General features: G+C 44.9%; 1 protein-coding gene across 2 annotated transcripts in view; it reads right to left on the bottom strand.

Moving 5' to 3' along the window:
- Nucleotides 1-17036: 17036 nt before the first annotated feature.
- Nucleotides 17037-22953, bottom strand: part of BRAP (BRCA1 associated protein) — a 37622-nt gene continuing 31705 nt past the window's right edge. For both annotated transcript variants that reach the window (XM_027124757.1, XM_027124758.1), the window contains 2 exons: nucleotides 21724-21827; nucleotides 17037-19455 (listed from right to left, as the gene is read on the bottom strand). In XM_027124757.1, coding sequence (XP_026980558.1) covers nucleotides 19092-19455; nucleotides 21724-21827 — 468 coding nt within the window. In that variant the 3' untranslated portion in view covers nucleotides 17037-19091. The remainder of the gene's footprint in view (nucleotides 19456-21723; nucleotides 21828-22953) is intronic.

Genomic DNA, 22953 nt, shown 5'->3' with positions numbered 1-22953 from the left:
TCATTGTCTGCAGATGACATGATACTATACATAGAGAATCCTAAAGATGCCACCAGAAAACTACTAGAGCTGATCAATGAATTTGGTAAAGTTGCAGGATACAAAATTAATGCACAGAAATCTCTTGCATTCCTATATACTAACAATGAAACATCAGAAAGAGAAATTAAGGAAACAATCCCATGCACCATTGCAACAAAAAGAATAAAATACCTAGGAATAAACCTACCTAAGGAGGTAAAAGACCTGTACTCAGAAAACTATAAGACACTGATGAAAGAAATCAAAGATGACACAAACAGATGGAGAGATATACCATGTTCTTGGATTGGAAGAATCAATCTTGTGAAAATGACAGTACTACCCAAAGCAATCTACAGATTCAATGCAATCCCTATCAAATTACCAGTGGCATTTTTTACAGAACTAGAACAAAAAAGTCTTAAAATTTATATGGAGACACAAAAGACCACAAATAGCCAAAGCAGTCTTGAGGGAAAAAAACGGAGCTGGTGGAATCAGACTCCCTGATTTCAGACTATACTATAAAGCTACAGTAATCAAGACAATATGGTACTGGCACAAAAACAGAAATATAGATCAATGGAACAGGATAGAAAGCCCAGAGATAAACCCACACACCTATGGTCACCTTATCTTTGATAAAGGAGGCAAGAATATACAATGGAGAAAAGACAGCCTCTTCAATAAGTGGTGCTGGGAAAACTGGACAGCTACAGGTAAAAGAATGAAATTAGAACACTCCCTAACACCATACACAAAAATAAACTCAAAATGGATTCGAGACCTTAAATGTAAGACCAGACACTATAAAACTCTTAGGGGAAAACATAGGAAGAATACCCTTTGACATAAATCACAGCAAGATCTTTTTTGATCCACCTCCTAGAGTAATGGAAATAAAACCAAAAATAGACAAATGGGGCCTAATGAAACTTAAAAGCTTTTGCAAAGCAAAGGAAACTACAAACTAGACGAAAAGACAACCCTCAGACAAATCTCGAAAATATATAAACAGCTCAATATTAAAAAAACAAACAACCCAATCCAAAAATGGGCAGAAGACCTAAATAGACATTTCTCCAAAGAAGACATACAGATGGCCAAGAGGCACATGAAAAGCTGCTCAACATCACTAATTATTAGAGAAATGCAAATCAAAACTACAGTGAGGTATCACCTCACACCAGTTAGCATGGGCACCATCAGAAAATCTACAAACAACAAATGCTGGAGAGGGTGTGGAGAAAAGGGAACCCTCTTGCACTGTTGGAGGGAATTTAAATTTATACAGCCACTATGGAGAACAGCATGGAGGTTCCTTAAAAAACTAAAAATAGAATTACCATATGACCCGGCAATCCCACTACTGGGCATATACCCAGAGAAAACCACAATTCAAAAATACACATGCACCCCATTGTTCATTGCAGCACTATTTACAATAGCTAGGTCATGGAAGCAACCTAAATGCCCATTGACAGACGAATGGATAAAGAATATGTGATACATATATACAATGGAATATTACTCAGCCATAAAAAGGAACGAAATTGGGTCATTTGTAGAGACGTGGATGGACCTAGAGACTGTCATACAGAGTGAAGTAAGTCAGAAAGAGAAAAACAAATATCGTATATTAACGCATATATGTGGAACCTAGAAAAATGGTACAGATGAACCCGTTTGCAGGGCAGAAATAGAGACACACATGTAGAGAACAAATGTATGGACACCAATGGGGGAAAGCGGCGGGGGTGGCAGTGGTGGTGGTGGGATGAATTAGGAGATTGGGATTGACATATATACACGAATATGTATAAAATAGATAACTAATAAGAGCCTGCTGTATAAAAAATAAATAAAATTAAATTAAAAAAAAAAAGTCCTGGGGCCGGGACTTCCCTGTTGGTCCAGTGGGCGCTCCCAATGCAGGGGACCCGGGTTTGATCCCTGGTCATGGAACTAGAGCCCACATGCTGCAACTAAGAGCCCACATGCCACAACTAAAAGATCCTGCACGAGGCAACGAAGATCCTGTGTGCTGCAACTGAGACGCGGCGCAGCCAAATAAGTCAATAAATAATTTTTAGTAAGTCCTGGGGCCAATGCTCTTTGGGCAGAACTGTCCCATGTTGTTTCGTGAACCTATCACTGTGGCTGGGGAGTCAATGTCCCAATTGGCCAGGCCTGAGTCACATGACTACTTCCAGAGCAGAGGCAGGCTATAGATCAAGGACTGGGGGAAAGACAGTTTCCCAAAGGAAAACTGTGCTTAGAAGAACGAGAAAGTGAAAACAACATTGTTTACTGCTCCCTGTAAACATGTCCAAGTCTCCTCCAACCTACAAATACAACAGAACAATAGCATCTCCCCTGAGCTTCTACAGATCGCTCTCCTTCCTTTTGCTGCCAAACTTCTAGTCTACACAGGCTACTCCATTTCCCAACTTTTTGTGCCCTCCTCAGTCCTGGATAACCAGGCTTCCAGCCCCACCAGTCCACTCAAAGTGCTCCAGCAGTGGCCATCAGTGACCCAACACCCAGTGCAGTGGCCTTCCTTCTGTCCCTATCCTGCTTGGCCTCTTGTCTACATGCTAAACCACTAACCACCATTTCCTGTTCCCCTGATAAGAGTGGTTTCTGGACATCTTCCCAACTGGCCCTCCTCTGACCTCTCAGGATGCTCTTTTTCTGTTTCTTTCACTCCTGCCCAACTGCCATTGTTCTCCAGGCTCTGTCTTAAGCCTTCATGTCGTCTTACATCTACACTTTCTTCCAGGCATTCTTTCTTACACCTATAGCCTTGGCCACACATGTACAATGATGAATCCCCCAGTCTTTCCTGCTCTGAGCTCTGGACCCATCCCATCAGTTGCCTGCTATTCATGTCCACCTAGAAGTCCTGCAGAACCTTCAGACCTGCATGTCCAAGAGCACAGGCATTACCCTTCCTGCTGGCCAGCATCACTTCACTCCCAAGTCTAGGTTGCCTGGGTTGAACGCCAGTTCTACTCTTTGCTAGCTGGGCGATCATGGGCAAGTTATCTCACTTTTCTTTTTCTTTTCTTTTTTTTTTTGGTCACACCATGCAGCATGTGGGATCTTAGTTCCCCGACCAGGGATCAAACCCGTGCCTCCTGCATTGGAAGCATGGAGTCTTAACCACTGGACCACCAGGGAAGTCCTCACTTTTCTTTCTGTCTCAGTTTCCTCATCTATAAAATGGAGTTGATAACAGTACCTAGCAAATAAGGTAATTCACACAGGTTCAGAGGGTTAGGCCGTCGACATCTTTGAGGGCCCATCACCCTACATGTCACTCAAACAGGTGACACCGCTGCTCTAGGCAGCTGGGCATCCCCTGCCACTCTCAGGATCCACGAGGCACTTCCTCAAGGCTTAGCTCAAATTGCACTTCTCTTTCGTAGCTTCCCTTAACCCCCAAATCAGGTAGAATGATGCACACCCTTTCTCCTGTTCCCAGAGCCTAGCATTTTATGACACTGAATCACAGTAGCTGGTTTACATTATCTGATCACTTGTTTGATCACTTGATCTGATCACTTGAAGTCTTTAGAGTAGGGGCTTTTTTGTTTGATCATCTTTATTGCCCCAGGCTCCCAACACATAGCTCGTGGCATTTAATAGAGTGCAAAAAAATATTTGCTGAATCCAACAACTGTTAGTGAAATGCATTAAGATTTCTTAAGTTCCAGTTTGTAGAGGGATGGCTTTACGGTGGATGTCAGCTGTGTCACCTTGCCCGGTGGACATTCCTGACCCCCTTGTTTGCATAACAGCTCCCGTCCATCCTTCCGCTGGGGATTCCCCTTCCCCACACAAGGTGGTTACGCGGCCCTATAGGCCACAGTGCTCTGGGACATGGCATAGGCCTGGCGAGTCAGAGCCAGAGTGATCATCCCAGATAGGGGTGTGTAGCCCAGACCGGGCTAAAGAGAATGAAGTCCTGGGATATTCCACAGAGGCTGGAGAGAGAAGGAGCCCCCCAGCTCGTGTGAGCAGCACCTGGGGCTCTCTAGAGCCCTGCGGCTCCCATCCCCCTCCACCTGGAGGAAGCTCTCCAGCAGTCAGAGAGCTCTGGGCAGTGAGTGAGATGGTAGATGTGGGACAACAGTCCTGAAGGCCAGCTCCACCCCTGAAGTTGGCCTTGGTAAGAGCTAAGCAATTCTCTTTTCTGCTTCTATCGGTTGGGGTTGGATTTCTGACACCTGTACCTGAATGAATCTTGACTAATACAGCTTTTACCTTTGTAAGGATTCATGGTGTAACGCTCTGCACGCTATGGAAACCCAGCAACGGTGCCTTCCCACTGCCCTGAAGTGCCAGGCGTCTCCTCCTTTCACCTCTCCTGCCCTTCTCTTGAGGGAGTGATACTGACGACACTGATAGAGGTAGCATTCAAAAGTCTGGGAAGCAGGAATGAGGAGGGAAAGTAGTGAGTTCATCTCCTATACAAATACTTTATGATGATCTGTGATGTGAGGGAAGGCCCTGAAGTGGCACTTTGGGGCACAGTATATTAATCAAGACTCTTTCAGTAACAGAAAATCAAGAGAACCTGGATTAAGAGAATAAATAAATGAGGGAATGGAATGTATTGGCTTATGTACCTGCAAAGTCCAGGAGTAGGTCTGACTTCAGGCATAGCTGGATCCAGAAGCTCAGACAATGACATGAGGGATTGGCCCCTTTCTATCTCTCTCCTCTGCATTTTTCTGCATTGATTTTATTCTCAGGTGGTCTCTTCCCACATAGGAGAAAAGATGCTCACCAGCAGCCCCAAATGTATTTGTTACCAGCAAAGAAGGAATGTGTGGTATGTAGAGAGCAGTAAGGTTAGATAGAGAGTTGGAGACCCTATCAATGAGAAATGCTTTAGGACTTCCCTGGTGGTCCAGTGGTTGGGACTTTGCCTTCCAATGCAGGGGGTGCGGGTTCAATCCCTGGTCAGAGAGCTAAGATCCCACATGTCTCGTGGCCAAATAAACCAAAACATAAAACAGAAGCAATATTATAACAAATTCAATAAAGACTTTAAAAATGGTCCACATCAAAAAAAAAAAAGAAAAAGAAAGAAAAAAACATAGAAATGCTTTAGGGTATAAGTAATAGAACACCCTACTGATGGGACTTAAATGATAAAGGTTTATTTATTGCATATATTAGTTGTCTGGAGATAAGTAATTCCAAGCTTGGCTCTCCCTGCATGCCAGGGGCCCAAGTTCTTTTTCTCTTTCTTCTCTGCCATCCTTAGCATTGTCAGCAGCATTGTCCCTCTGGATCACAAAGTAGCTGCTGTGACACCAAGCATCATATCCTCACAATGCCTAGAGGCATTCTGAGAAGGAAGGAAGGAAAGAAGGAAGGAAGGGGCCAGGAGCAAAAACAGCTTTCTCATTTTCGTGTTTTTCATTTCAGGGGGTAAAACCTTTTCCAGAAATCCCCAGCAGACTTCCTTCTCCATCTCATTGGACAAAATAAAGTCACCTGACCATCTCTGACCGATCTCTTGCACAGGGGAATAGGATTGACATGATCAACTATGACCAATCATGATTCACCTCTTTGCTGAGAGAGCAGCACAGCTGTCCAGATATTCACCCTCTCTGAGTTTCTGGGCTGGTGAGTCCCATCCCCAGTCTTGGGAGGTGAGTCATGATCACCCTCATGGAATGTGGGGGAAAGTCTCTGGGAGGGCTTCTGTACCAGGTCTTTGCTGAGGTTGTTGAGCTGCTCATTTAACCAATCCAGAACTTGACCTAACTCCATTCTTGTTTTGTGAAATAATCAATCCCCTTATTGTATGAGTCATTTTGAGTTGGGATTCTGTTACTTGCAGCTGGAGGCATCCTCACTATCCTCTAACTCAGGCAGAATTTGCTCGAGGCAATACTTTGCACACTTGCCTTAGGGCTCCAAAGACAGAGGGCACATGGCGGGCCAGCCGGTTCTGTCCTTCCAAGGTCCATCTCAACTGCAGCCTTGTCCCTAGAGACTTTCCTGGCATGCCCAGTCACAGTCATCCTGCCCTCTTCTGAATCCCACGGCATTTTTGTGCCTTCTTCTCATTGCCCGTCCCGGATTCTTAAAGCACTGTACCTTCCTGGGGAGGAGCTAGATGCCAGCATCATATGGGTGAACATGCCCGGTGCCTGCCTTCAGCTGTGCGAAGTCTGCTTGGGTTTACTCTGCCTGGCCTTTGTTCATTCACTCCTTCATTTATTGCTCCCAACAGTCCTGTGTTGAGGGGCTTCTCTGGGCCAGGCCTTGTGCAGATGAAGGAAAATGGTCCCCACCTGCAAAATGCATGCTGTGTAGCCCGGCCACCAGGGAGCAGGATAGGGGCCCCTAACACAGGCTTCAGGAGAATAGGGGTAGGGAAAGCTCTAACACAGAGACCACAGAAAGTGCCCACTGAGAACTTCCCTGGTGGTGCAGTGGTTAAGAATCTGCCTGCCAAAAAAAAACAAAAAAAAAAAATGATGTTCCCTGCATTGGCAGGGAACACCGGTTCGATCCCTGGTCCAGGAAGATCCCACATGCCGAGGAGCAACTAAGCCTGTGCGCCACAACTACTGAGCCTGTACTCTACAGCCCATGAGCCACAACTACTGAGCCCACGCACTGCAACTAGTGAAGCCCACATGCTTTAGGGCCCGTGCTCTGCAACAAGAGAAGCCACCGCAATGAGAAGCCCGTGCACTGAAACGAAGAGTAGCCCCCGCTCACCGCAACTGGAGAAAGCTCGCGCGCAGCAACGAATACCCAACGCAGCCAAAAAAGAAAAAAAAAAGTGCCCACTGAGCTAAGACCTACTTCCTTTAATCCTCCCAAAAGTCATGTAAGGGGCAGACACTATTATGCATTTTGCAGGGGATGAAATCACTGTTCAGAGATGTCAAGTAACTTCCCCTAGATCACACAGCTAGACAGTAGCTGATCTAGGACTTGAACCCAGACAGGCTAACTCCAGGCCCATGCACGTAAGCTCTGCACCACACCGCCTCTTCAGGCTCGGTGGCCTACTTGCCAGATCTCTGCTTATCCACAGTGAGCTCCTTGAAGGCAGGGACCCCGTGCTGCTCGTCTGTGTTCCCCAGAGCACCTTGCACTTAGAGAGCACTAGCTGAATATTCAAGGAGATAATATTATTTCCTGAATGTTAATATTGACTCAAGATCTCCTGTTTCTTCTGACATTTACTGAACTCACGCGAGGGACTTTACAGACTTTAACTCAATCTTCATACTGGCCCTAACAGGTGTGTATTATTACCTGCCTTTTACAGAGATGGAAGTGAAGCACAGAGAGGGTAAGGAATTGAACCAATTCCTTACCACACAGCTGGTAAGGGGAGAAGCTGGGATTTGAACCCAGGTAGCATAGATGCTTAATAACTTATTTGTAATGATTATGCAAAACAGCTTCTTTGGAGGCTCACTTCATAGTAATGCTCAATTGGAAAGGGACTTTCTTAGGCAGGGAATGTGGGAAGCCATGGAAATTTGGAGGTGAGAGATCTGGGTTCTGATTCTAGCTCTGTGGTGTGATGAGGTAAAGTTTACTTTTATTCAGTCATTTTCTCCAGAAAACTAGGGACATAGTGAGGAGAGAGCATGAAGCCTGGCTTCAGGGAGTTTCCAGTCACTGGAAAGAGACAGGAAAAATGTATATACAGACAGAGAAATAAAACTATGGCAGGTTGTCTTACATGTTATGAAGGAAACAGAGTTGAGACAAAGAATAAAGCAAATGGCTGGGCCCAGGGTAGCTCGGGAGCACTCACTACCCAGCAGGAGGCAAGGGTCGGGGATGGCCTCTCCGAGGAAGGGGACAGGAAGGGATGGCCCCAGTCCTTCAAAGGTGTGGGGAGGGCCTTCTGCACAGTGAGAACAGCACATGCAGAGGTGGGAAAATGCTGGGCAAGTCAAAACCACGCGCTATGGGTTGAAGTGTGTCCCTTTCAAACTCGTATGTTGAAATTCTAACCCCCAGTACCTCAAAATGTAGCCTGGTTTGACATAAGGTTTCTATAGAGGTGATCAAGTTATTATTTTTTTTTAAGGTTTTTTAAAATAATTAATTAATTAATTATTTTATTTATTGGCTGCATTGGGTCTTTGTTGCTGCGCACAGGCCTTCTCTAGTTGCGGCGAGCGGGGGCTACTCTTCATTGCAGTGCACGGGCTTCTCATTGCGGTGGCTTCTCTTGTTGCGGAGCACGTGCTCTAGGCGCGCGGGCTTCAGGAGTTGTGGCTCGTGGGCTCTGGAGCGCAGGCTCAGTAGTTGTGGCGCACGGGCTTAGTTGCTCTGCAGCATGTGGGATCTTCCTGAACCAGGGTTCGAACCCATGTCCCCTGCATTGGCAGGCGGATTCTTAACCACTGTGCCACCAGGGAAGCCTGAGGTGGTCAAGTTAAAATCAGCTCATTAGGGTGGATCCTAAACCGATTTATGACTAGTGTCTTTTTTTTCCCTCGGCTGCATTGGGTCTTTGTTGCTGCACGCGGGCTTTCTCTACTTGCAGTGAGTGGGGGCTACTCTTCATTGCGGTGTGCAGGCTTCTCCTTGCAGTCGTTTCTCTTATTGAGGAGCACGGGCTCTAGGTGCGCAGGCTTCAGTAGTTGTGGTGCACGTACTTAGTTGCTCCACGACATGTGGGATCTTCCTGGACCAGGGATCGATCCCATGTCCCCTGCATTGGTGGGGGGATTCTTAACCACTGCGCCACCAGGAAAGTCCCATGACTAGTGTCCTTAAAAAGGGAAATTTGCAAACAGAGAAGCACCCAGAAGATGGGGGTAGGGCAAGAGCAGGATGATGCTTCTATCAGCCATGAACGCCCAAGACTGGCAGCAACACCAAGATAGGAGGGAATCCTGGAACCGAGCCTTCCCTCACAGCCTGCAGAAGGAACCGACCCTGTAGACACCTTGATCTCAGACTTTTGCTTCCAGACTGTGAGCCAATACATTTCTGTTGTCTAAGCCATTCATTTTGTGGCACTTTGTTGCTGTGGCCCCAGCAAAGCAATACACCATGTACGTCTCACAGTAGCTGGGATGACAGAAAGGAGAGGGAATGTGGTAGAAGGTGAGATGGGAAAGGCAGGTCAGGGCCAGATCACACAAGGCCTTTCAGGCTCAGGTAAGACTTCGGATTTTACTCTAAGACCCAGGAAAACCATGGATTGGTTTTCAAACTGTCATAAGCAGAGAAGTGATGCTGTGTAGAGAATGATTTGGAAGGGAGCAAAGTAACAGCGGAAAGACCAGAAAGGAAGCCACTGCAATTATCCCAGTGAGAGAGGATGGTGGCTTGGATCAGGTGGTGGCCACAGGGGTGGAGAAGACAGAAGAGGTTCCATAGGGACTTCCCTGGTGGTCCAGTGGTTAGGACTCCGTGCTTTCATTGCCGAGGGCCCGAGTTCGATCCCTGGTCGGGGAACTGGGATCCCATAGGCTGTGCGGCACAGCCAAAAAAAAAGAAGAGACATCTGAGGGCCAGGTCCATCTGGACGGTTAGTGAGGGGGAAAGAGAAGGGAGGAATCAATGGCGACGCCTGGATGGATGAAGATGGTTTTTTGTTTGCTTGTTTGGGCCACGCCTCATGGCTTGCGGGATCTTTGTTCCGGATCAGGGATCAAACCCAGGCCCTTGGCAGAGAGTGTGGAGTCCTAACCACTGGACCGCCAGGGAATTCCCGGGGATGGTTCTTATTCTGCGTCAAAGACCAGATGTGGGAGTCGGGGGGAGATTTGTGGAGGAGAATGAATTCCTTTCAAACACGTGAAGTTTGAGATAACGAATGCAACATCGCAACAGAGATATAAAGCAAGCAGGTGGATCTGTGAGTTCTGAGCTCAGAGCAGGGTCTAGGCTGGAGGTAGAAATTTGGGGATTTGACTGCATCAAGGTAGTCTTCCACATCACAGGAGTTGGTGAGCTCACCTAGAGAGAGAGGAGAAAGAATAGGAAGGCCAGGATTGAGCCCTGAGAATCCCCTACTTCGGGGGGCTGGTGTGACTGAGGAGGAGGCCTGATTGCTGATGTGAGGGAGAAATTAAGGCCTGGGGCTGCCAGGCCAGCCCAGGAGACCAGGGAGGGCCTTCCTGAGGAGGCGGCAGTTAAAGTCGGTTGACTGCACACATAGGGGCTGGCCGGGGGAAGGTGTAGCTGCTGGAGGAAACAGAAGCACAGAGCAGGGGGTTAGTTTCATGAAGTATCACAGACTGAGGGGCTTGAAACAACAGAAGTTGATTCTCGCATGGCTCTGGAGGCCAGAGGTCTGAATCAGGCATTTTTGGCACACAGTAAATCATGAGGCATTCTCCAGTGATCCAACCTAAAACGGCCCTTCCCTCCTATCTCCTTATACGCTTTCATTTTTTATCCTAGCACTTACTGTTTTGTTTTGTTTTGGCCACTCTGCACAGCTTGTGGGATCTTAGTTCCCCAACCAGGGATTGAACCCGGGCCCTTCGCAGTGAAAGCGTGGAGTCCAAACCACTAGACCACCAGGGAACTCCCATCCTAGCACTTACTGTTATCTGAAACTTTGCCCAACTTTGTTTGTTTTTAGGGTGGCAATGCCTGGGACTGTTGTATTCACCGTCATATCCTCAGAACCTAGACAGTATTGGGCACTTAGTAGGCCCTCTAATTACTGAAAGAACAAATAAACCATAAAAAAAGAATATGTATAGAAAATCTTGGAAGAAACAATGACTTCCTGTGTTGAGATAAGGGTACTTTTAATTTTCCTCTTTCTATTTTTCTGCTTTAAAAGTAAAACATCCTATTTGGGGGTAGATGGAAATGTTCTACATGTTGATTTGGGTGGCAGTTACACAGATGTATACAATTGTCAAAACTCATCCAACTGAATGCTTAAAGGCTGCATTCTGTTATATGTTAATTACATCTCAATAAAAAATAAACATACAAACAATATACTCATGTATTTTAATAAATTTTTTTATTTTATTTATTTTTGGCTGCATTGGGTCTTCATTGCTGCGCGTGGGCTCTCTCTAGTTGCGGTGAACAAGACTGCTTTTCGTTGCAGTGCGCAGGCTTCTTATTGCGGTGGCTTCTCTTGTTGCGGAGCACGGGCTCTAGGCACACAAGCTTCAGTAGTTGCGGCACGCAGGCTCAGTAGTTGTGGCTCTCGGGCTCTAGAGCGCAGTCTCAGTAGTTGTGGTGCACGGGCTTAGTTGCTCTGTGGCATGTGGGATCTTCCTAGACCAGGGCTTGAACCCGTGTCCCCTGCATTGGCAGGCGGATTCTTAACCACTGTGCCACCAGGGAAGTCCCCTACTCATGTGTTTTAGAAGAGAAAGCTCCTACTATTGTTGTACAGCAGTTAGAATATATAATTGTAAATAGGATAAGTAGAAATAAGTGGAGATGTGAGTTACCTAACAAAAATTGGTATTGAATCTCTATCATAAATTAAGTTTGGGGACTTCCCTGGTGGTCCAGTGGGTAAGACTCTGCACTCCCAATGCAGGGGGCCCGGGTTTGATCCCCGGTCAGGGAACTAGATCCCACATACATGTTGCAACTAAGGGTTCACATGCCACAACTAAGGAGCCCATGTGCCACAACTAAAGATCCTGCAACCCGCAACAAAGATCCCACGTGCCACAACTAAGACCCGGTACAGCCAAAATAAATTAAAAAATAAATAAATAAACTAAGTTTGACTTGTGATAAAAGAAGAAATAAAGAAAAAGCTCTTATAGAATATAAGAATATAGAATGGATAAACAAGGTCCTATTGTATAGCACATGGAACTATATTCAATATCCTGAGATAAACCATAATGGAGGGACTCGCTTGGTGACACAGTGGTTAAGAATCTGCCTGCCAATGCAGGGGACATGGGTTCAATCCCTGGTCCAGGAAGATCCCACATGCTGTGGAGCAACTAAGCCCACGCACCACAACTACTGAGCCTGTGCTCTAGAGCCTGCGAGCCACAACTACTGAGCCCATGTGCTGCAACTACCGAAACCCACGTGCCTAGAGCCCGTGCTCTGCAACGAGAAGCCACCACAATAAGAAGCCCGCGCATCACGATGAAGAGTAGCCCCCACTCGCCACAACAAGAGAAAGCCCTCACGCAGCAATGAAGACCCAACACAGCCAAAAATAAATAAATAAAATAAATAAATTTATTAAAAAAACATAATGGAAAAGAATATTTTAAAAATGTATATATGTGTATAACTGAATCACTTTGCTGTACACCAGAAATTAACACAACATTGTAAATCAACTATACTTCAATTAAAACAAAACAGAAAAAACTCTTGGAAATATTTGTGCACAGACACATATACCAGTCTATACCTGCCAAATTAACACTGCTTTATAATATCCCTCAGTAGTTTATAAAAATCTTGTTCTAGGCTTTCTCTTTCCCCTATTTATTCTGTAATAAATTGAAGCCACAAATTAAGCTGATCCCTCCAGAATCTAAAGTTTCCAGTTAGCCTGTTTATGCCTGTTTGACTGTGCCTTTGGGGGCAGTTACTGAGTCTACACGCTCAAAGAAAGGACTCTTTAGGGTCTAGATAGTTTTGTTCCAGAAGCAACTTTTCCAGCTGGGGAAGCACCTCGGCTCCCATGAAGCTCCATATAAAAGAACTGAGATGTCAGCTTACTTACTTGGTGTGGCCTGGACCCCGAGTCCCCCAGGGTGAAGGGCCGTGACAGGCAATTTCCCAGAGCCAGCCCTCAGGTGTAGCAGGGGAAGCAGTGGCATTGTTTTCTTCGTCCTTCTTTATTAGCTCTGGCTCAGGCCCCGCTAAAGTGGGAGAGAGCCAGGGAGAAGTCAGAAAGTTCCATGAGGAGAGGGGAAGGCTTGCAGGGGGTGGGCATGCAGAACTGCTGTCCTCACACAAAAGTAATCTCAACTCAGTACTCTGCTCTTTTCCCAAAGCGATCACAAAACAGGAACTGGGGGCTGTGTCCTTTGTTCCCAAGTTCCAGTGTTAGGGGAGCGGAGTGGTGAGGAGACCAGATTTTGGGGTCAGACAATGCTGAGATGGGGCGCTACCCTTTTCACATGTTTCAGCTATGTGACCTCAAGTCAATGCTGAAATATCCCCCACTGAGCCTTGGTTTCCTGATTTGTAAAATGGGATAACTCTACCTACCTTACAGACTGGTGTTGAGTACAAGGAAAGCACACTCAACGCAGTAACTGTAGTTTGGTACGTGGTTGGGAATTCAACAAATGCCAGCTTGCCTTGGAATCAAATGCCTCAACAAAGACAGGACTTGCTTCCGCTTCTAATTCTTGGCAAGAGCAAGGTGACTCTATCAGCTCTGGGTCCTACCAAAGAAAACAGAGATCTGGGGTCTGCCCCTCTGGACTGTGTACTTGAGGTAACCAGGGCTGGAAAAGAGGTCTCTCAAGGGGATGTTCTTTTAGGTTTTTTCTAGTCTACTTGGGCTCACACAAGCAAACAATAATCCAATCAGGGTTCTCTGGCATCAGTTACCTCCCTTCCCACAAGAATGTTCTCTCAGAAGGTGAAAGAAAAGTGTTTTTAAGAGTTCACCAAAAAGGCAGCCCTTTCCTGCAGGCTAACGGAGAAGAGAGACGCTGCTTAGTGGGGCTTATCTTTCTGGGATTATTCTGGTTCTGAAAAGCAGCAGAACATCCTTATTTACAACTGTGAGGGGCAGTGGGGCCCCAGGGAGAGGAGATCCCGGCATACAGGAAAAAAAAGGAACAGGAGAGAGCTTTAGCCTGACTGTGGCCAAGCAGAGCCAGGAATCTCGCCAAAGAGAAAGTGCAGCATTGGCAGCAACCAAGAGGTCCTGTATAGACTTTTAGGAAAGATTCTGGGCCACAGCACGGGGCCTCCTCAACCGGGCCAGGAGAATCTGGCGGCAGCCCCCAGCCTGGGCCTGTTCCCACGTAATTGAAGTTGAATGTGCTGGGGGGAGGGCGCCGGAGGCTGCAGAATCTCGGCGTCCGCAGTTGGCCCTGTTTGGGATCAAAGCCAGTCAGTGTTGATTTTGCGCAGCCTGGAAACAAATGAAACGAAGGCTGTTTTCCTGAGGTGCGCGTTTTGAAAGGAGGCTTTTCATTTGTTTCCCCAAGGACAGGTGGAGCAGGGAGGGGGGAAGTTGTGACGTGGCTCTTCTGTTGCAGTCCCTTTGGCAAACGGTTTTGGGCTCATAGTTTCCGAGTGAGCATAAACTCATCAGAATGTGTGAGTGGGCACAGCTACGTTGAGGGCTAGGTCCTTCACAAAAGATAGTTCCTGGAAAATGCTGCTGGAGGACCCGCTGGCTGTGTGTAATAAGTCCCAATTCACTCTCCACTGGAGTGTTTCCAAGCGAGCAACTCTCCTGATTCCTTCTGAAATTTTCCATTTCTTCTTCTGTTATAGGTCTTTCTCCGTGATTTGTTCTTCTGCCCAGAAATTAGTTTGCGTTCTCTCTTTTTCAGTTAGCGCCGCAGCCTTTTGGTGTGAAGCACGATGGTAATGATGTAAAGTGGTACAAGCACGTATCTCAAGTGGTGGAAACGCCTCCTTCTTTTAATGGCACTCGCCTTCTCCCAGCCCTCTAGCGAAAGTCTGAATTTTTGGCCCATCAGGCCATAACCAAGGGACTGAGAATTTAGAATTAAAAATCGATATAGCTGGAGGGATCTCAGTTGCTTTTTTTTTTTTTTTTTTGCGGTACGCGGGCCTCTCACTGCTGTGGCCTCTCCCGTTGCAGAGCACAGGCTCCGGACGCACAGGCTCAGCAGCTATGGCTCACGGGCCCAGCCGCTCCGCGGCGCGTCGGATCTTCCCGGACCGGGGCACGAACCCGTGTCCCCTGCATCGGCAGGCGGACTCTCAACCACTGCGCCACCAGGGAAGCCCGCTCTTTCTTTTTAAGTGAGGAAACAACTGAACAAGGAAGTTTGGTCTGGGACTTGCTGCTTCTTCCAGGCAGAAGATGGCAAAAGACATCTCCAGAGGCCAAGTCAGAACTGTTTTTCCTATTCAACCATTTATGCTTAGTGTGCCATAGGCTCACTTTGATCTTTTGGAAAGAATCGCACCGTCAGTAGTGTTGTACTAGGGTAGATTCATTCTGGGTGTCGTACACCTTCATGGTCCAAGACCTTGCAGGTGATTGCACTCTTGGATGGACCCCTCCTCCCACTCCCTACTGGACAAACTTCTCTGCATTTACTTCGAGAGGCTGCATCCGAAAGGAGTTTTGGGTCAGGGGATTTAGAACAGGGTCTGAAAAGAAGCAAAGCTTCTTTAGTTCACATCGTGTGCTTGGTAATTAGCCTTGGAGTAACAACTGTTATCTGCACCAGTGCAGCTCCGTGCCAAGTACCAGAACTACATTTTGCAGCTGATTCCAGTGAGAAGTTTCTGACCCGAAGCAGTTCAATGTTAGGCCCCAAAGACCACAGTCATCCTGTATAAGACAACGGATTGTTCATCTCTTCCTGGGCCTCTTTAATGCAGTAAGAATTCAAAATCCAGATTAAAAAACCAACTGCAGAGCCCCTTTCGGGCTCTTGTAAGCTTTCAGAATCACAGTGAGAGAACACTCAATGTTCATGAAGAGCATACTAGCTAAAATGATGCTAAAATAGTTTTGGCCTCTGGAAGTACAGCTTTCAAAATTCATATCTGATAGAAACTGCTATCGTAAATGACAGCATTCCGGGGAGGGCACGTGAGTTTCAGGGATGCAAGAAGAAGGGTTACCATCAAGTGGTAAATGGTTACCACTACCTTTAAAAAATACAAAGAGGATGTAAAGGAGTTGATTATGACATTGATCAGGATAAAGAGGCCACACGCCCCGTCCCCCACAAAAAAAGTAAAAGATAAGTCTTATATAACTTTCCTGAAGTCTCCTAATGCACAAATGCAAAGAATGTTTTTTGCATGCCGCAGGCTGACCGCAGTACTGCATTTGCGGGGAGGAAATCAACTTCACATCACAGAGACACTCGGCTTTGGCTCTGGGGTAAAACTCAGGGTTCCTAAAGGGAAAGCCTTTTCTCCCTATTACGACTTCACTCTGTCATTTAAAAATTTTAACTTTAAAAGCCACATCTGTTGGTGTAGCCACTGCACAGAATTCTAGGACTACCGTTTCAGGAATTTTCACGAGCAAGAATGAAGACTGGCCAGCAGCAGAGGCCTGCCAGAGAACACTTGGTGCCTTCCTAAACTTGCTTCAGGTGTTGGCCAGGTCTCTGGGTAGTTGAGATGTCCCCCAGCACCACTGAAGAGCAGGAGCTGGGTCTTAAGAAATTCCTGAGAAATTTCCCTTCTACTGCCAACAAGTAACACAGCAGAATGACCACGGCATAAATCAGCTTTATCTTGGAGAAAACAAAATAGCTTTCCTCAAATGTTTTAAAAGTGACTTTCCATTTTTAGATAAGCCCATGGACTTTATCACAACAAACTAAAATCTGCCACCAGCCCAAGCAACGTGGCATCGTGCAGAGCAGCCAAATCTTATGGATAGTATTTGTAGCTTGTGTATCCCGACTGCACTAGGAGAGGGGTTTCCAAGTGATGACAGAAGGTTGTTCATTTGTGATTTGCCAAGTTCTCCATATTCTACTGGCTGACTGTTTAAATCACTTTCTCAGCCCTTCTGATGAGGACAACTTCACTGCGCAAGCAGGAGCGGGGAGTTGCTTCAGTGCTTTTTCTTACATGGTGGATCCTTAACAAGTCACATTTATGACAGTTTCCAAAAATAAAACAACCTCAGCTCGGTGTAGGGCCTGGAAAAAAGTCTTAGGCGTAGAAATTGACTGCTTTTAGTTTGCAAAAGAATCGTGTGCCTGGGTCTTCTCCTAACCCAAGCTTCCAAATTCAGAGGATTTTCCCTATTCTGTACCTGGTTCAGCTACTTTTTCTTAGATTATTCAGGTACAAGCTCCAAGCAAATGTCAACCAGAGAGACACAGATTTCACACGGGGCAGAATCATTTCAAAGTTGGGTTATTTTAATGCAATTTCATTGTTCAAGGTAGTATGGATACATTAAGTGGTTCATTTCCATCCTGTAGGAAACACTAACAGCTTCTACCTTATGTAATTTTGTCAAATTCAAACATGACTCGTTGACCGGTTTAATAAAACATTTTCTTTACATAGCTTGACAAGTTTTTCTGGAACATTTTTTTAAACCTTCAAGTAGTTTGGAAACATTTACCTATTTGCTCATTCCTCTGGGCACAGCCTTTCAGAGCATTTATCCCATCTATACTGAAAATCTCTGTTCTCCCAGCTGGTGGTAGGCTGCTTGGTGGAGGTGATCGCAGAGAAATGAGCAAGCAAGCTTTGTCAACTACTTCTAATTCTCTTAATTAGTATGCTGCGATCCACCCCAGCTTCTGCAAGGTCAGACATGCAAGACGAGTACTTGGCCAAAAAAAGCAGGATTCTAACTAGTGTAAAAATAGATTTTAAATAAAATAGAATCTCTATAGGAAAGAGAATTAAGTTAGCTTCCCATTCCCACTCTTGCTTTAGGATATCTGTATATATAAGTGCAAGGGGGACTTACGGAGTTGGTTTGCCCTAAGAAAAAATTGAGAATGTCTGAGTACATTCATGTTGCAAAGTTACAGGGAAGGTTCTTTGGGAAATGCTGCGGCACATCCCACAGAAGTGGATGGTGATCAGCGAGACAGTTGGTGTGCGAACAAATAACGTGCAAAATGTTTAGGTCAAAGATGATGAGGCCTAATCGTAGGCTAAGAACCAATTCTGAAGTGTGATAATTTGAAAACCTTGGCTAATTATAAACACAGGAAAGAAAACCCATCATTTAACACTATGTCTTGTTAACCTACCCAGCTACCTCTTTTGGAAGCGAAATTCCAACACGGGTCTTACTTTAATTTTGCTTAATTTCCACACATTACGATTTTTTTTTGACATTTCTGTTTCTAGAAAAAGTACACAGCCCCTCTTGTTGGCCCACACAAGCATTACATGACTGTTTTAAAGGGGCCTCTGTTAAAATTCTAATTTTTGGATTTAGCCGCAGCCTTTTGGATATGCCTTGAAGGCATAATTGAAAATCTGCCCAAGCTCCCTTTAGCCGCAACCTGAACACGCAGCCCAATCTTTTGTAAACACTCAGAAAATACTGATCCCAGCAAAATACAGTCAGCCAGTCAGAGGCCTCACTCCGCCTTTTCACATGGATGATAAATCTGCCTGCTTATTCTTGCTGGATGCTAGGAAATCCATTCTGAGATTTGAGTCTCAGAGCAAACATTTAGCCTCCTTCTCTGAGGTACATAATGAGCTGTGGAGGCATCAAAAATAAACAAAGTGGGGACATCACCATTTTTCCTACACTGGGTCCACTCAGTCTGCTCGGGGCTGTTTGTTTTTCCTGGCTAGGCCTGGAGCAAGAGGAGATGGGTGCTGGTGACAAGCCAGTGCCAGGTTTACAGACCCAGCCTCTTTTCCTGTAACATTTGACCAATTATTCAATTCCCTGGAGGCAGGGAGGGATGCCAATGCTAATGCTAGGGAATTTTCATAAATCCTCAGTGGCCATGGAGAACCTCTCTCTCAAGCAGCTGCGATGACCTCAGGCAGGTTTGGTGCTTTAAGGATAGTTACCTTTGAGGGGACACAAAAAAATTCTACCTCTTAAAGTGATTCCAGAACTGAACGTCTAATACACCAACTCAATAAATACAACAGAAATATGCACAGCAGAGTTGGGGCATCTATCAAGTAGGAAGGCAAAATGGTCATTAGAACGTCTGAGGTCAGTGAACTATTACGGTTGAAAAAAGCAGCCACCTTTGAAAACACTGCCCGTTTCCCTCAGCTCTACTAGCTGTCAGCCCTCTAACGTTCGTTACACCACACGGTAGCAAATGAAAGATCCGAACAACTGCGGCTTGATCTTCACTTATACTTATTCAGGGTCCACCCTACATTTAGCTGAAGGCCCCAGCACACCCTTGCTGTGCCAGGGAGAACAGTCTCAAGGACATGTGTTTTTCTGAAGGTCACTTGCCCCTCTTGCTGCGGCCCTTCCTGGAGGACAGCTTCCCGCTGCCCCCCGAAGACGGGGGGCTTGAGGCCGAGGCCATGGCAATGTTGATCTGTCCCTCCTGGATTTCCTGCCGGGTCTCAGCGGGCAGGTGGTTGATCTTCTGCTGCGTCTCCAGGTAGAACATGACGTCCCGCAGCTGCTCCTGGATCTCAGTGATCTGCAGGTCCTTCTGGTCGCAGGTCTCCTTTAACATCCTCTCCTCTTCCTTCAGCTTGTTCTGCAGGAGGACTTGGTTGGCTCGCAAACACTTGTTCATTTCCTGCTCCTCTTTGAGCTCTGTGGTGAGTTTGGCCACTTTCGTGTTTAGCTGAGTGCACCTTTTACAAAACAAAGGAAAACAAAGCACGTTTTTCATTTGCTGACACAGTCCCCTTTCTGCTCTGGGATTGAACAGAGGAGCCATGACCTCAGAAGCCATTTAGGGCAGACCCCGCCCTCCCATGGCCAGGGGGACTGGTTTGCTGCCATTGCAACAGCTACCTAAAACAAGAATTTTGCTCTAGTTAACTAAAGTGTAGCCTCAGGACATTTTTTTTTTTTTTAAAGGATCAGAAAATTTTCAATAGCAGAAACTATTCTGTGATTCATGGTAAAATTTCTACTGCTTCTCTGTTTTGTTTACATGGGTGGCTTAAGAGATGATAGCTATGATAAAGAAGTTATGAAGAAAAGTGACATTCTTAAAGAGTCAAGTATTCTGATCTCAACTGCATTTGCTGGAGAAGAGTTTGCAAGAATAGGGAGTGCCTTACTGATGCTCAATCTTACTCACAAGTAAAGAATGACAAAACACCACTTGAGATACCATTTTTATGTATCAGAATGCCAAAGAGCTCAGATGTGGGAAAAGGGGGTACTCCCACACACTGCTCCTACAGTGTGAACTGGCACAAACTCCTTGGAAGTCAACTTGACACCATCTATGAAAATCAAAATTTCACCTGCCCTTTCACATAGCTATTCTACTTCCAGGAATTTATCCTATAAAGTAAATATACTCAGGACTGCACTAAATGACAAATGCAGAAAGATGCTTATTGCAACATTGTTCATAGTAGTGTGAGACTTGAAACAACTTACATGTCCTTCAAGGGGAACTGGTTAAAATTGTTATGGGACCTTCATATGATGTTACAAAGATCAGAATAGATCTAGATATGCCAGTACAAAAAAACCCAAAAAACAAAAAACTCCAAAACAGAATATTTTACCAAATAGAATACCTAATATTATTCAAGTTTTGTAGAAAAAAGATGTATATGAGAGGTTTACACAGGTACTGCAAAAGACCGAGAACAACAAAGATTCACTGGTACCATTAATAATGGTTACCTCTAGATAGCCGGATTTGGGGATGAAAGAAAACTTCCAGTTTTAACTTTTAAATTCTTTGGAACAGTTCAATTTGTTAGGGTGCTGAAAGCATAGGAGAATTTTTGATTTGTATTTCTATTAATGTAGTGTTGTTTTCACAGCAGTTAAAAAACACCTATGCAGGGGGCTCCCCTGGTGGCGCAGTGGTTGAGAGTCCGCCTACCGATGCAGGGGACATGGGTTTGTGCCCCGGTCCGGGAAGATCCCACATGCCGCGGAGCGGCTAGGCCCATGAGCCATGGCCTCTGAGCCTGCGAGTCTGGAGCCTGTGCTCCGCAATGGGAGAGGCCACAACAGTGAGAGGCCCGCACAATGCAAAAAAAAAAACCCAAAAACAAACAAAAAAACACCTTTGCTGAAGAGTTTCTTTTGGGGTGATAAAAAATTCTGGAACCACACAGTGGTCATAGCTGCACAACACTGTGAGCTGCATACTTAAAACGGCAGAATCTACGTTACATAGATTTTACCCCCCAATCCCCCCACACAAATGACTAAAAATATCCACCTATTTGCAATGAAGGAGAACAGGTGAAAGGTATACAGGAATTCTTTGCACTATCTTTGCAACCTTTTTGTAAAACTAAATTTATCCCAAGATTAAAAAAAAAAAACTTAAGGGACAATTATCCCCCTTAAATTTATTTTTTATCCATTTGTCTGGAGTAAAAAAATCCAATTATTTTTGTGAGTATAACTTAAACTAGAAAGGTAGTTTCAATCAGTAGCAATTATCTTCCCAAATAACACTAGTAGAGTCTGTTCTTGCCATGTTGTTGATGAGTTTTTTGCTCCATGTTCAACATCTTTGGCCTGTAATTCCCGACCAAGGCCAGAACACATGCCATCTTCAGCTTAAATGTAAATCTCTTTCCTAACTGCCATTTCTCAGCCACCATGGCTCAGAGATGCTCTGGGCACAAGGAAGTTGCTTTCTACAGGCCAAAATGGAAGATACTTGCATGTAGCATGAGCACAGACATCAGGAGAGCGTCCTGCATTCCACACGGCATCCATCTGGCATGAAACACTGAATTTTTTAGTAAACAGGAAGTCACTGTAGGTTTGCTCCATATATGGGGAGAGCCCTGAAAACCTGGTGATACACACTTGACAATGAGAGTGTGCCCATGGGTATAAAGGAGATTATCTGTTTATGGAACCTGTTAGAATAAAAAAGCTAATTAAAAGAACAGGCCAGTTATACCTACTTTCTTTCCACAGACTGCTTTTCTTTCAGGAGATCATTTAGTCTGTGCTCCAAATTATCACATTTCTCAATTGTTTCTTTAAATTTGGTCTTCATGTTGTTAATCTGAAAGAGCAAACAGAGATCAGTTTCACTTCACAAAGACAAAGCTGTGTGGCCTTTGGGGCTAACATCACAATTTTTTTTTCCCAATTACCTGTCTTTAACTTTGATAAACCAAATTTGGAAAAGGTGAGACCATTATCTGAAAGAATTTCTGCAATAGGAATAAAAATTTTGAGAAATCCTTTTTTTCTTACCATTTCTCTAAACCAGGATCAAGAGGGTCAAGAGCTACTGAATGTTGAGTGAAACTGCCAGAAGGTAAAGAAAGAGCTTCAGGCTGTAGAGCATGAGATGATTTATCAGAGGCCAGACCAGAACCCCCCATTCTTTGTTTTTAAATTGAAGCGTAGTTGATGATATTGTGTAATATTGTGTTAGTTTCAGGTGTACAGCAAAGTGATTCATATATATATATATTTCAGATTATTTCCATTATAGGTTATTACAAGACATTGAGTATTGTTCCCTGTGTTATACAGTAAATATTGTTCCCTGTGTTATACAGTAAATCCTTGTTGCTTTCTATTTCATATATAGTAATATCTGTTAATCTCATACTGCCCTTCCTTTCCCCTTTGGTAAACATAAGTTTGTTTTCTATGTCTGTGAGTCTGTTTCTGTTTTGTAAATAGATTCATTTGTATTATTTTTTAGATTTGGATATAAGTGATATCATGTAATATTTGTCTTTCTGTCTGACTTACTTCATTTAGTTTGATAATCTCTAGGTCCATCCATGTTGCTGCAAATGGCATTATTTCATTCTTTTTTACGGCTGAGTAATATTCCATTGCATATATATACCACATCTTCTTTACCCATTTATCTGTGGATGGACATTTAGGTTTCTTCCATGTCTTAGCTACTGTAAACAGTGCTGCTATGAACACCGGGGTGCATTTTTCTTTTCAAATTAGTTTTCATCTTTTCTGAATATATGCCCAGCAGTGGGATTGCAGGATCATATGGCAGTTCTGTTTTTAGTTTTTTAAGGAACCTCCATACTGTTCTCTGTAGTGACTGCACCAATTTACATTCCCAGCAACAGTGTAGGAGGGCAGAATCTCCAATTCTTAACTGACCAGTTTTTTAACTCTTGAGATCATATTCTAAAAGTTACACTTGA

The sequence above is a fragment of the Aethalodelphis obliquidens genome, unplaced genomic scaffold, assembly GCF_003676395.1.
Source record: "Aethalodelphis obliquidens isolate GAN/ISIS:26980383/991018 unplaced genomic scaffold, ASM367639v1 scaffold28, whole genome shotgun sequence".
Classification (NCBI taxonomy): domain Eukaryota; kingdom Metazoa; phylum Chordata; class Mammalia; order Artiodactyla; family Delphinidae; genus Aethalodelphis; species Aethalodelphis obliquidens.
The sequence above is the reverse complement of the archived record's forward strand: the minus strand, read 5'-3'. Positions and strand labels throughout refer to the sequence as shown.